The sequence below is a fragment of the Cyanistes caeruleus genome, chromosome 14 (genome assembly GCF_971803275.1).
Source record: "Cyanistes caeruleus chromosome 14, bCyaCae1.hap1.1, whole genome shotgun sequence".
Taxonomy (NCBI): Eukaryota; Metazoa; Chordata; class Aves; order Passeriformes; family Paridae; genus Cyanistes; species Cyanistes caeruleus.
This window is the reverse complement of record NC_141714.1, coordinates 19,771,643-19,786,620: the sequence shown is the minus strand read 5'-3', so window position 1 is coordinate 19,786,620 and position 14,978 is coordinate 19,771,643. Positions and strand designations below refer to the sequence as shown.

At 58.5% G+C, this 14,978-nt stretch overlaps 1 protein-coding gene across 1 annotated transcript; it reads right to left on the bottom strand.

The window, feature by feature from the left end:
* Positions 1-7,754: 7,754 nt before the first annotated feature.
* ARL13A (ARF like GTPase 13A) lies at positions 7,755-14,850 on the bottom strand. The gene is given in 9 exon segments (XM_086851018.1): positions 7,755-8,638; positions 8,918-9,019; positions 9,348-9,552; positions 9,634-9,927; positions 11,594-11,699; positions 12,001-12,250; positions 12,468-12,538; positions 13,596-13,752; positions 14,703-14,850. Coding segments are annotated over 9 exon segments (1,410 nt in total). The 3' UTR covers positions 7,755-8,561.
* Positions 14,851-14,978: the final 128 nt, after the last annotated feature.

Sequence of the window (14,978 nt, the reverse complement as noted above, 5' to 3'; positions counted from 1 at the left end):
CTCCATGGCCCGGCACTGCCCGGCCCGGCCCCGCTTTGTCCCGCCGCGCTGGAGGCGGCGCCGCCCCGGAGCAGCCTGGGAGCGAGCGCAGGGCCTGCCCCGAGCCGCCGCCAGGGGGAGCCACAGGCGGGGCTGGGGACGGGAAACGGGACAGCGGGAGTGGGGACAGGGAGAGCGGGGACACCGGGGACACCGGGAACACCGGGAACACCGGGAACACCGGGAGTGGGGACAGGGAGAGCGGGGACACCGGGGACACCGGGAACACCGGGAACACCGGGAGTGGGGACAGGGAGAGCGGGGACACCGGGAACGGGGACACCGGGAACACCGGGACAGCGGGAGTGGGGACAGGGAGAGCGGGGACACCGGGGACACCGGGACACCGGGACACCGGGACACCGGGAACACCGGGAACACCGGGAACACCGGGAACACCGGGAGTGGGGACAGGGAGAGCGGGGACACCGGGAACGGGGACACCGGGACACGGGCCCTGCCAGGGCCGCGGGGACACCGGGAGCGGGGACACCGGGAGCGGGGACACCGGGAGCGGGGACAGCGGGAGCGGGGACAGGAATGGGGACACCGGGAGCGGGGACAGCCGCACCGCCGCCCCCAGGAGCGCGGTGTGTCCCCGCTGCACGGCCCCTCTGCGGTGCCACTGGCACAGAACGGACCCTAGGGACCACCGCGTTCCCACAGCTGTCCTGGCAGGGACACCTTCCGCTAGCCCTGTCCATCCCGGCCTCGAGCATCCCCCGAGCATCCATCCTTCTTCCTGTGCCAGAACACTCTCGGGGGAAGAAGAGAGGGTTCACCTTCCTAATATTCGGTCCGAAGCTTCCCTCTCAGTTTAAAGGGGGCAAGAAGCCCTTGTGTGACCTGCCCAAAGCATCATTCGCCCTGGTCCTATAACTACATGCCCCATTAAAAGTCGCTGTCCAGCCATCCTACATCCACCTCAGGCACTGGAAGTGACTCTAACAATCTCCTCAGCACCTTCTCTTGCAGAGTCTGAACACCCCCAGCTCTCTCAGGCTGCCACCATAGCTGGCAGAGATGCTCCAGCCCTTAGAGCATCCTCACGGGCTCCTCTGAACCTGCCCCGGCAGCTCCACACGGCCCTGCAGGCGGGGATCTCGGGAAGGGCAGACTCTCAAGATGTAAGGAACGAGGGGCAGAAGGCGCTCCCTCGCCTGCTGGGGATGCAGCCCAGGGCAGGGTTGGCTTTCTGGACTGCAAGCACACAGTCCTGCCCCCTCTGCTGCAGAGCCCAGTCACGGCCACCATGCTCAGCCAGCATAAACACACCTCGGAGCGTTTTCCCCAAATCAACACTGACCACAGAAGCTGTTTCGAGTCCCTGGGTACTTCTCCTCTCCAGAAACTCTCGCTGCCACGTGTGGCTCAGCCAGCTGCCAGCCAGGCCAGCCTATTCCCAGGGCAGCCTCTTGGCCCAGAGCTCCTGGTGCCTCCAGCCCTGCCCCAGCTGAGCACACACCCCTTCCCCGGGGCTGGGACAGCACACAGGGGAAAGCAAAACTCACCTCAAATGCTTCCTCCAGGGAGCTTCTTCCTAGCTGAGCAGGCACAGTGCATGAGAATATTAATGTAAACCATCAGAACTGAAAAAGACTAGATGTAACCTGACAAAATCTACGTGTTTGTGTTATGTTTTCCACATCCAGTTGAAAAAGACAACATGTAACCTAATGAAATCTACATGTGTTTGTTATGTTCTCAACACCATTATTGCCTAGTAATAAAACAGCTTTTTTTCTGGAGCAATATTCTCTGCAACAGGGCAGGGACTTTTCCTGGTGCTGTCCCTTGCTGACAGCTCCGAGCACCTCCAGGAGCAGCAGCCAGGAGCTTGCACTGCTCCCGTTCCAAAGTCAGCTTCTTCCTGGAGACTGAGCAAAACTCACCTTGTGGCACCACAGCTGGGCCCAGAGAGCAACTGGCTGCTTCCAGAGACCTGGAAAACACACACACATTTTTCACTTTGGATTTTGAAAGTGAAAACAGCATCATATTGATTTTACCAAGGCTAAACCCTGTCACATTTGCTCTACAGAAGCACCCACTGTCTGGCAGTTTTACACAGTGTGATATATCTAAGCCTGCCCTAGCACCAAAATAGAAGTCAGGTGTCGGGCAGGCAGGAGTCTGTGGGGTTATTTTCACCCCATTTCTCCCGAGGCAGCAAGCAGATGGATCAGTGGAGACTCCCACATCCCTGTGGGGCAAGGCAGCATTCCCAAGCCAGCTCCCATCTGCATCCCCAACCTTGCCACTCTTCCCTGTGCAGCTGGGCTGTTACTCACCTTTCCACACAAAGGCCTAGCCACAACAGAGGAAACCAGAAAACAATGCCAGGCATTTTAAAATAATGAATGGTAATTGTTAAACATCTTCTTATAATACCTAACCAGTTTGGCTGTAGAGTTCCCTCCCCCACAAAACAACAGAACTAAAGTTAGACCAACACCACCCTGCAGCTTTTGCCTTGCTTTTTGGGCACTTTCCTGATGTTTTTCTGGCCTGTTTGTGTTGGCTGGAAGAGGGAGCTGCTGTTCTCAGACACTTTTCCTGTTGCAGGGCTCTGTGGTAGGTGCAGAACCGACCAGCCATGCCCAGAGAACCCCCAGCCTTTGGAGTTAAGCACCTGCATGTTTCCAAAGGCAATCTGGCAATCTACCTGGCCCACAGAAAAATAGCTCGATTCTCCTCAGTATATTGCTACAGGTACAGTTGCTCCTCACCTTTCACCTGAATTAATTGCCACGGGGAGTTTGTCTCAGCAGCAGGGAGAGAATCCATGCAGCTGCACGTGTCCTTACAACTCCTGTGCCATACAGGTTGCAGCCCCTACTCAGTTTCGTTTGAAATGTTTGAATTTTTTATTTTTTTTTTTTTAAGTTTTCTGGGATTAGAAGCAAAACGCAGGACTTGGATTGTGGTACAGCATTAAACATTAGATATTTAGCTTTCATGCACTGCCCACGGGGACAGCCACCCTTTTCCAGGCAGCTCCTGGATGAAACAAGTCCAAGCAGAGCTGGGAAGAGCTCCAGGTGAGCTCTGGTCTCCCAAGCCCAGGCAGGGCAGGAGCTGCTGTATCCTGCTGTGAAGCACATGGATGGAGCTAAGCAGTGTCCTTGCTTCCCCCCGAGGAGCCCAAGGCAGGTTTCACCGGGGAAATCGAGGCAGCTGCCACCCCCTGTAGCTGCTGACACAGTGGCCCCGGGACAGCAAAGCCCGCTCTCACAGAAAGCAGCCCAGCACAGGGAAGCCAAGCAGCCCTGTTGCATGGCCTGGGACAGCCGGCACGGTTCCACTGCCATTGGGTAGCAATTGTATCATTTCAGGGCTCTCCCCAAGGGAAATAAATGTGTTTTCAGTGCGCTTCTGGAGCCGCGAGCAGGCGGAGCTGTGCCGGGGGGTCCTGCAGGGACTGTCCCACAGCCAGCCCAGGGAAGGGACACAGGGGACAGGTCCCTCTCCCAGGGAGCACTTCACAGCACACAGCTTGGCTGGGTCCATCGCTGCTGGAATCAGCAAAATCAGCACAAAATCAGCACAAAATCAGCACAAAATCAGCACAAAATCAGCACAAAATGAGCACAAAATCAGCACAAAATCAGCACAAAATCAGCACAAAATCAGCACAAAATCAGCACCAAATCAGCACAAAATCAGCACAAAATCAGCACAAAATCAGCACAAAATCAGCACAAAATCAGCACAAAAATCAGCACAAAAATCAGCACAAAAATCAGCACAAAATCAGCACAAAAATCAGCACAAAATCAGCACAAAATCAGCACAAAATCAGCACAAAATGAGCACAAAATCAGCACAAAATCAGCACAAAATCAGCACCAAAATCAGCACAAAATCAGCACAAAATGAGCACAAAATCAGCACAAAATCAGCACAAAATCAGCACAAAATCAGCACCAAAATGAGCACAAAATCAGCACCAAAATGAGCACAAAATCAGCACAAAATCAGCCCAAAATCAGCACAAAATCAGCACAAAATGAGCACAAAATCAGCCCAAAATGAGCACAAAATCAGCACAAAATCAGCACAAAATCAGCCCAAAATGAGCTGCGCGCTGCAGCAGAGCGCTCAGCCTGCGGGCAGGGCACAAAGCCCAGGGATCGCCCTGAGCCCCCACGGCTGGGTTAAACCCACTAAATCCTCTCACAAACAGCTTTTCTGTCCCTGTGTTGCCTGCTCAGGGCGATGGAGCTTCTGGGAGCTGGGTCCTGGCAGGTACCCGGGCTCCCCTCCGCCCTGGGGCTCAGCTGACCCTCAGCTTCTCTTTAAACATTGATTTTTGCCCTGTTCTTTGCTTCTTGTGCCATCGTGTGGCCAGCAGGATGAAGAGCTGTCTGCGAAACAAGCAATCTGCTCTCCACGTCTTCCAAACATTGCAGGGATTTTTATAATCTCAGGTGTCGAATGAAGCCGGTGGAGACGCGTTTCTTCTCGCCAAGGTCCTGACGGGTTCTGCGGGCTCCTTTTTAGAGTTACTGCAGCTTGGAGTAGGACTCGTTGCTCCAAGCGTGCAGGGTGACAGCTGATTTATTATAGGGGTTTTTTTATATAAAAAAATCAACATAGAAAACCCTAGAAAATCACCCCAAAGCTCTCCTACGGCTGCACTGTGCATGGAAGGTGCGGTGTTAGGTCTAGTCAGATGAGAGCTTGGGGAGCAAGGCAGATTTATGCCACCAGTCAGGTATTTGGGCTACAGTCCTGCTAAACGCAGCTGCCCTGGGATGTAAGTACAGTTTAAGAAGGTAGAAGTTCTCTCACAGACAAGGCCTGAGCTCTGATTGCTGCAGCTGACTTTCAAATGAAAAGCTTTGGTTAATAAATTTGCTCTTGACCCCACATCCAGGGATATCCTGTAGCAAAAGCCCTTCTAATTAACACACTGCTAGCCTTTCTCAAGAGGCACTTTCTCCTTATAGTGTGAAATAACCTATTCAAATATGCAGCAACTCACAGAGTGATAATTTATGAAAGAGAATACAAATTTTAGTTAACAAAATGTCTCTTTTTAAAAGAAGGCTTTTTCTGATTCAAAGGGGGAATACCCAGCAAGTATTTTTGGTATGTGATCCATACACCTCAACCTCCAGCATATTTCCTGGTGCCCCAAGACAAACACAGCTATTAAATAAATTTGACTATATCCTTCTTCCTTCTGCCAGCAATGATAGCTCCAACAAGGCTCATTTAACCTAGAAAGGGAAAGTTTTCATAGTTTCTCATCTTCCAGTCCTTTGTCATCTCCTTTCTTACAGAGTGTTAATAGCCTCTTCCATGACAATCAAAAGAAGCTTAGGGAGTTTCTGTCAATGAGTTCTGCTGTTTTTCCTAGCAGCTTTTCAGCAAGCACTGCAGGTCTCATTTTCAGTGTAGCACAACAGAGGCTCTGCAGCAGAGAACAAAACACCCAAAAGAAACTCTGTGCATGGTTACTCATTATTCACCCTCTTGAGAGCTGTCTGTTATCACATATATTGCAATATTTGAAATGATCTCTTGAAAGTCACCTGGAGCCTGGTGTGCTCATCTGAAAACAGTTGAGCCACTCCCCAACACTCACATTTTCAGCAGGGAAAGTTCCACAGGAGCATGCTGGCCCAGCCCACCCAAGTTAGTCAGAGGGTAGAACCTGCAAGCAGGAGAAAGTGTACATAGCAACCAGCTTCTCAAGCACAAAAAACCACCCACCCCAGGCTCTTATCAACCCTAACACCCATTCCAAGGTTTAAAAGCCTTTTTTATGCGTGTTGATTTAAGTCTGTACATTCTATAAGCAGCTTTTAGACAACAGTGTAACGTGGGAAAGAGCCCCACACCTTAGCAGTGCCTCCCAAGGAGCAGGGGCTGCTCACCTTTCCCCCACAGGCACTGCTGTGGAGAGGTAAGAGATGTCTTAGAATTCGTTTTTGTACCTTTGTCAGGAAGCAGGAAGGGAGAGCTCCATGTGAAAGCCCCTCACCAGCCAAACCCCAGGCTCTGGACTCCAGGGACCCCCTGCCCACGCTCTGGCTGTTCATGTGCCCCAGGACAGGTGATGGGATTCACAGATGGCTTGGTGGGGAATGAGAGTTACCTGCAGGCACCCCACAGGATGTGATCCATTCCATTTGCCTTGTGAAACACCCATTCACCTGAATCACTTGCAGTTAATTCTCTTTACTGCCCTAAATCAGTGTTCGAATTCCAATGTTTGAAATGCTCTCAAAAAGCTCTTTCTGGCTCCTTCTATAAATTTGGTTTAGTGAAGAACAAAGAACTGCCATGTTTTTCACCCATCACAAATCTCTGTCTCTTATTTAAGTTATTTTCCTTTGTCAGACCTGGTTGCTGATGGGTTTTGCCGCCCCACAGCTGCTGTGGAGCCCCCCAGGACCGATCTGGGACCTTCCCTGTCTGCCCCTCGGAGCACGGGGCATCCCCACTGCAGGTGCTCAGAAGGCTGATCCTCCATCAAAATCCTGGAAATTATTATGAAATCCACAACGGTTCCCACTCCCCTGGAAGCACCAAGGTACATGGGAGAACCACCCAGTTTAGTTTTTCTCAATAAAACACAACAGTGGATGTACAGCAGCAGCTTGGTGTGGGGACCCTCCTGCCCTGCCCATGTGTGGGGCAAATCAAGGGTTCTCAGAGGAGATTTCAGAGCCAGCATCACCCTCCCCACCCATTTCTGGGGCAGACTGGAGCCAGGAGGGGCTATGACATCAGGTGTAGTTGCTGGCTAAGCCCAGCCAGTGTGCAGAAACCGAAATTCAGTGACACTGGAGAAAGCACCGCAGGGCCATGGGTGGAGCTGACAGCCTCAGCACACGGACCCATCTTCCAGGCTCTCCTCCAGGGCTTCCTGCTGCTGGAAAGGCTGCTGGGTTCCTGTGCACAGGAGGACTTGGCCGTGTTTTTAACACTGACCAAGCAGTGCTCTTCACAAAAGAGCAGTAGTCTCACTCTTCAGCTTCCAGCCCACACATTTAAATTTTGATCGTGATAACAGGCATCAGGAAACAATCCAGGTGTGCAAAGTGACGTCGGTATGAGGAGGTGGGAGGTGTATTCCCACAGGCACTTGCAGAAACATCTCTTCATCTCCTCCTGGCAGCACCAAACAGTCATCAACTTTGGCAAGCCAAGGGGAGACTCCCTCCTTCCACCTCCCTCCGTCCTTAAAGCTCAGAAGGACCCAGCTGGAGACAGCTGCTGGTGGCCCTGCTGGCAGATGAGGGTCTCTGGGTGGGCAGCATCAAGAGCTGCAGAACTGCAGCACACACACAGCACAAGAATGCAGCCACAGCCTGGCTGAGGCACCACCACAGTGCTGGTGGCAGCAGGCACGACACTTTGCCTGCCCTGATGCTCCTGAGTCAGCTTCTCTGGGAACTGGAACAGAGGGATGTGCTAGATAGCATCCAAGTGCTGAAATGCAAAGCAGGGTTGTGTCACCAGCTGGCTCCTGTAGAAAATGCTGTTGATACTATGCACAAGAGATGGGAAATGTGTCTCTCCAGAGCAGTTGCTGAGGCACTGCTTCCTGCTTCTCAGCGCATTTGGAGCTCCAGCGCTTTCCAACAAACCCAAAATTCATGGGAGGGAACCACTCACCACCATCTCATTTGTGGTGCCCACTTCACCCTCTACCCCACAGCACCCCCACCACAGGGACCCCCACCAGACTGAGACAGGGGGTTACTGAAAGCTCTGTATTTACAACTCCTGCTGTTGTTATTTACAATTGATTTACAAATAATCCTTGTAGTCACCAACCACTGAATACAGCAGAGTTAGACAGAACTTTCTGGCAGGCCAGCAAGAGTAGCCAGTTTCTTTTCTTTTCCCCGTTCAGCCCTGCATCAGGGACCACTGGGGCAGCAGTGCCAGGCTGCCAGTGGCACTGTCCCTCTGGAATTGATGGTGGGATCAGGAGGAACGAGTCCGGGCAGGGAACCTCTGCCACCGCCTGCCATTGAACTTAAATTTTCACTGAGGGGCTGCAGGAGGCACGGGCATCGCCTTCCTCCCCGGTGTGGAGAGGGTCCTGGCAGCCCTGCCAGATGTGGCCCAGGGCTGGGCTGAGCTGCTCTGCACATCACATCACCCGGGACTGCCCTCCCACCTCCAGCAACGAGACTGCTCCTAGGAGAGACTGCCGGCCCGGCTCAGCCCCTGGCCTGCAAACACAGCTTTCCCAGGGCACAGGGCACTTCAAGAGCCAAGATTTCCCCCTGCGATGCTGCTCGGATCCTCCGCAGGCTGATGGGGGTTTCGGCGGAGCGTTCCGCGGGACGCGAGCAGGGGGCAGCAAGGGCCAGCCCTTCCCTTTTCAGCCGGATTTGCAGCCCCACTGCCAGAGGAGCCCTGACAAAGGGACTTTCGGCTCGCCCCTGCGGATCCCTGGTTTTCAAGCCTTGCAGAGGACAGTGATGCTGTTTATGGCCCAGGAGCTCCCCGGCCAAGCGCCCCAGCAGGGTCCCGCTGCCACCGAGCCCTGTGCCTCAGGGAGCGATGGCCGACGGCTGCTTCCTCTGCTCCTGCCTCATCCTCAGAGCCAGCATGGCCCGCCGGTACAGATCTGGGAACGAGGGGAGCAGTCGGGCACCGGGACCGGCTCCACCCGGCATCCTGTGCTGAGTGCGGGCTGCAGGACAGCCCAGGCTCCGGCCCAGGGCACTCGTGTGGCCCCCCTGCATCCCACCAGCACAGACAGCAGCATCTGCCTCCACAGCAGCCCCCACCTTTCCCGTGCCTGTCCCCACACCAAGCACCCCATGGCCAGGTGTCCCCCCACCGCTCCCAGCCCACTGCCACAGCCCTGGTGCTTTCAGCAAAACCCATCCTGAGAAACACCAACCGAAGGTGCTTGAGACCTCCTCACGCCGCTGCTCCAGAGAAGCTTCCCGTGACTTGATTTTATTCTTGATTTTCTTCTTTTTTTTCTTTTTCATACCCTGTGCTGAACGGAGAAATACAAAATTTCAGGCACCAAACACCTGAGCAAGGGTGCCTTTGTCACCAAACCAGCTGAGAGGACTGCTGGTGGCAGTTTTGCAGTCCTCCGTGGGTTGTGTGCATCATCCCTTGTGGAGATGCTCAAGCGTGTCTCCTCTTCCCCTCTGGGTTCCTGTGAGCTGGCTCCCCGCTCAGCTGATCTGCAAGCAAAGCTGATGGAGGTGGCGGCCACCAGTGGCCCAACACTCGGTCACGTTGCCAGGCCTGGCAAGCTCCGTGTAGGGCGGCTCTGGGGGTCCTGCAGAGCTGGCAGCCCCCCCAGTCCCTCTCACCTGGGTGGGGGGTGACCATCCCGACGGGTGTGGGCTCCTCCTGCCCGACCCTGTTGGGGAGCAGCAGCCCCCCGGCAGCCCCCGCACGGCTGTCACCCCCTGCTCCCGGTCCCCCCGGCTCTTCCGCTGGGCTCGGCTGCCCCGAGCCCTTCTTCTTCACCTTCACCTTCCTCTTCCTCCTCCTGGGGCCCTTAGCGCTGTCCTCCTGGGCAGGGAAAGGGGGATGAGGAGAGGGTGGCAGAGCCCCTGTCCCAGCCGGTCCCATGCCGGGGTCTCAGTCCCTCACCAGGGGCAGGAGGCGGCGGTCGGGGCGCTCCGGCCGGGGCTCCCCGTTCTTCCCCGCGCCCTCCCGAGCCTCTTCCCCGGGGGGCGGCCGGTCCCTGCGGGAGAGAGCACGGCGGGGCTGGGGGCGAGCGCTGCGGGCCGGGCCGGGGCCGGGGACAGGCACGAACCTGCGGGAGCGGGGGACCCTCGGGACGGGCGGGCCCGGGGCGGCGGCGGCGCGGAGGAGCCAGCGCAGCCCCTGCACGGTGGAACGGGCCGGGCCGCAGGGGGGGACCCGCTTGGCCACGCAGGGCTCCTGCTGGACGGAGGGGATGAGAGCCGGCAGCGCCGGGCGGCGACACCGCGGGCACCGGGAGAGGGGAGCGGGGAGAGGGGAGAGGGGAGAGGGGAGAGGGGAGAGGGGAGAGGGGAGAGGGGAGAGGGGAGAGGGGAGAGGGGAGAGGGGAGAGGGGAGAGGGGAGAGGGGAGAGGAGAGAGGGGAGAGGGGAGAGGGGAGAGGAGAGAGGAGAGAGGGGAGAGGGGAGAGGGGAGAGGGGAGAGGGGAGAGGAGAGAGGAGAGAGGGGAGAGGGGAGAGGGGAGAGGGGAGAGGAGAGAGGGGAGTGGGGAGAGGGGAGAGGGGAGAGGGGAGAGGGGAGAGGGGAGAGGGGAGAGGGGAGAGGGGAGAGGGGAGAGGAGAGAGGGGAGAGGGGAGAGGGGAGAGGGGAGAGGGGAGAGGAGAGAGGGGAGCGGGGAGAGGGGAGAGGGGAGAGGGGAGAGGGGAGAGGGGAGAGGAGAGAGGGGAGAGGGGAGAGGGGAGAGGGGAGAGGGGAGAGGGGAGAGGGGAGAGGGGAGAGGGGAGAGGGGAGAGGGGAGCGGGGAGAGGGGAGAGGGGAGAGGGGAGAGGAGAGAGGGGAGAGGGGAGAGGGGAGAGGGGAGAGGGGAGAGGGGATCGGGACACTGAGTTCGGGGCACTGGGAGGAGCGGGGCACTGGGATCGGGGCACTGGGATCGGGGCACTGGGCTCGGGGCACTGGGAGGGGGGCACTGGGATCGGGGCACTGGGAGGAGGGCACTGGGATCGGGGCACTGGGAGGAGGGCACTGGGATCGGGGCACTGGGCTCGGGGCACTGGGATCGGGGCACTGGGATCGGGGCACTGGGATCGGGGCACTGGGCTCGGGGCACTGGGATCGGCACACTGAGTTCGGGGCACTGGGAGGGGGGCACTGGGATCGGCACACTGAGTTCGGGGCACTGGGAGGGGGGCACCGGGATCGGGGCACTGGGATCGGGGCACTGGGATCGGGGCACTGGGATCGGGGCACCGGGATCGGGGCACTGGGATCGGGGCACTGGGATCGGGGCACTGGGCTCGGGACACTGAGCTCGGGGCACTGGGATCGGGGCACTGGGATCGGGGCACTGGGATCGGGACACTGGGCTCGGCACACTGGGATCGGGACACTGAGCTCGGGGCACTGGGATCGGGGCACTGGGATCGGGACACTGGGATCGGGACACTGGGCTCGGGGCACTGGGATCGGGACACTGGGCTCGGCACACTGGGATCGGGGCACTGGGATCGGGGCACTGGGATCGGGACACTGGGATCGGCACACTGGGATCGGGACACTGGGCTCGGCACACTGGGATCGGGACACTGGGCTCGGGGCACTGGGATCGGCACACTGGGCTCGGGGCACTGGGATCGGGACACTGGGCTCGGGGCACTGGGATCGGCACACTGGGCTCGGGGCACTGGGATCGGGACACTGGGCTCGGGACACTGGGCTCGGCACACTGGGATCGGGACACTGGGCTCGGGGCACTGGGATCGGGACACTGGGCTCGGGACACTGGGCTCGGGACACTGGGCTCGGGACACTGGGCTCGGGACACTGGGCTCGGGGCACTGGGCTCGGGGCACTGGGCTCGGCACACTGGGATCGGGGCACTGGGAGCGGAGCCGGGCCGCACTCACGATGCGGCAGGGCGAGCGGTTCTCGTTGACCAGCCTCTCCAGGCACAGCCGCTCGATCAGCTCGCAGGGCAGCAGCGCGGCCGCCGAGTCTTGCTTGTTGGCCAGCCTGGGGCACGGGGAGAGCGGCTGTCACCGTCACCCCGGCCCCGGCGCCTGGCTGTGCGCCTGTGGGGCTGCGTGTGCTGGCTCCCGGTTTGGCTGCGATCCGGTGAAGCGCAGCCCCAGCGCTCAGCCGGCACCGGAGCCCCTCCTCGCCTCTCTCCACGGATGCTCCGGTGTCCCGGGCGCTGCGGGCCCCTCCTGTCCCCGCATCCCCCGGCAGCTCCCCGGGTACCACATCCCCGCAGCATCCCCAGCTCAGGTTCCAGCCCCTCACCCCCGCCTCACGGGCTGCGTCCCGGCCTTACAGCAAGAGGGGCTTTCCGGAGACGTCAGGATGGCTCAGGACGCGGCTCAGGACCTTGCGGGCCTCCTCCATCCGAGGCAGGTCCCCCGAGTCCAGCACGAAGAGGAGCCCGTGTGCCCGGCTGTAGTGGCTGCGCCAGGCGCTGCGGGAGCGCTGGGCCCCGGGCAGCTCCAGCAGCGTCACCTCCAAGCGCTCCACCCGCAGGCGCCTCTGGCCAGGCTGAGCATCGGGCAGCGCCTCGCCGGCCAGCGCTGGCCGTGTGGAGAGGGCACAGAGCTGGCACAGGAGCATCCCTGTGCCGTGTGCCCCTCCTGCCCCAGCCACATCCCCGCTCCCAGGGCTGCCCGGACACGGCCGCCGCCTCCCAGAACAGCGGCTGCACTTCACGAGTCTCGGCCCTTCGGTTTCAAAGGACCGTGAAGTTGCTGCCGCCGCCTGAGGCCGGCCCTGGGCCGTGCTGCTCCTCACCTCTCTCTATGTCCACGATGACAGAGGTTTTCCCTGCATTGTCCAGCCCCATGACAAGGAGGGTCACCTTCCTGGGGAGCAACAGCAGCAGGTGAGCATCCCAGAAAAAGGCTGTGCTCCCTGGGGAGCAGTGACCACTGCTGGCCCCCGGGCAAAGCACCCTGCCCATGGCAGCTGCATTTCAGCCAGGAGAGAGGCAGGATGGTGACACAGGTTCTGTCTCAGCTGGGGACAAGAGCAGGGACAATCCCTGGCGCATGGCAGAGGGTGAGGACAGGCACAAGTGCCTGGAGCCACCGCAACACCATGGGACAGCCACACTGCAGAGCCTTCATGGTGCTTCCTGTGGCAAAGATTTCTTTTCAAATCATATAGGATTAAGCAATCATATGCACAGGCCAGCATTCTTCCTTATATGCAGTCAGTGATTACTCCTCCCTTGCAGGAAGTTTTGAGCATACCCAGCTAGGGAAAGGTAGCACGGATGATTTTATGAGCTTCTGCTTGGACTCGGGTGTTTTTCCTGTTGCTAAACAGTCCTGCCCACTCTCCAGCAAAATGATCCACTAGAGCCACACAGATATTTTCTTTGCCCACTCTCCAGCAAAATGATCCACTAGAGCCACACAGATATTTTCTCTGCCACTGACAAGCCACTGCAGTTATTTGCAATACCATTTTCTTCCTTTAACTTATACACCAGGCTGCATGGCAGTGGAGGTGGCACGGCTCCACCTCCAGCATTACAGCAGGTGAGGTGCCCATTCTGGAGGGACAGGACCATAAACCTCCTCCATCCAGGGAATTAACCTGGATGTCCTGATACATGCAAGCAATGCAGGCATTTCAGTGCATCCTCCCCAGCTTTCCCGGGGAGCTGCTGCCCCTGCAGAGCTGGAATCCCAGTGGAACCATTCCCTGCATTGCATCCCTGCCCAGCCTGCTTCCCTGCCTGCCAGCTCCTGCCAGCTGCGGGGGCAGCGAGGACACTCGTGTGCCTTGCTCAGCAGCTTGGGGACAGTTCCTGCAACTCGGCATTCCCTGTCACCACATGGTGCCCTCAACACTCATAAACACAGGCTAAATACTGTCATCCCTGGGAGCCCCGGAGTGGGCACAGGAACCTACCTGATGGGCTCCTGTATGGCCTGCAGCCACGACCAGCAGTGGGAGAAGAGGTGGAACATGGTCTGCAGCCCTGCCCAGAGGGGTGGCCTCTCTCCAGCACCTATGAAGTGAGCAGCCCAGCGTGTCCCTGTGCTTCATCCTCCTGCCTGGGCTCTCTCTTCACGGCAGGGAACATCTCATCCCGAGGTGCCCTGTCCCACGGCACAGCAGCGCTGCCTCCCCTCTGCTGCACACCAGCCAAGCCTGGAGAAAAACCCGTCCTTCTGGGCAATACCCCATGGGCACAGACCCTGCCCTGGCAGCCCCTCACATCAGGAGTGCCAGGCAGACTCTCACCTGCTCATCCCCACTGCACAGCCTCTGCTCACATGCCCTTTGCGTAGCAGCTGCTTAAATCTAATCTGGATTTAAATTACTTACTCCAGGCTCCTTAATCCTGGTGGGTCAGCCTGGGCCAGTGGCCGCTGGGACACGGCTGTGGTGGGACTGTCTGCCACGCTGGGTGACACAGCACTGGCTCACCCAGCCCGCTGCAGCCTCGTGTCCCCTCGCTGGTTTGTGGTGGAGACGCTGCTGCGAGCCCGTGTGGGCAGCACTGGGGGCCAGGAACAGCATCTCTGCCTTCTCACCACCCTGAGGGGATGTTTGTCTGCAGCCCCTGCAAGAAGCATCCCCTTCACGGTGTGCACAGCCCTGCTGCTCACCCAGGGTCCCCTCTGAGCCACCCTGGGGTCATCACTGCTCACTGCTTGTGTTTCGTGCCCCAGCAGGGCACGGCCTGAGTGGCAGCAGGTCCTGAGCTCCCCAGGGTACAAACAGTGCCCAGCCCCAGCAGGAGCCTGCCTGGGAGCAGGGAAGTGGTGGAGACACTCACACCACAGGGCAGAGAGTGGAGAAATAAAAGCCGCAGCTCCTCGATCTTCAGCTCTGAAGCTCTTATCTTGCTTCTCAGGTTTCCTGCTTCTTTTCCCAGCCAGAGCTGCCCTCCCTGGCTTGCTGCCACTGATGTGTGTGGAGGAGAAGTCACACAGGGATGTCTGAGCTGCAGGAGCTCTGGGTGGGGGAAGTGAAGAGGGACAAAGGCATGAGATCCTTCAAAAGCCATACCCAGGAGCAGACAGGGAGCCTGCTGCCTCACATCAGCCTGTGCTAAACCACCCAGCAGCAGCCACGCTACCTGGACCAGCTCAGCACCACGAGCCAAAGATGCTGAGACACTGCCCTGGCCCCAGGGGTGCAAGCCCAGGATGGGCATGGCCCCCTGCCCTTTTCCCCAGCCCCACACCCTTCTCCCCAGCCCCATATACTGTTGGGAAGCTTGGCACTTGTCCTGGGCAAGGGAGGTGCCCCAGTTCCATGCCATGGGCAGGCAGCCACACATGG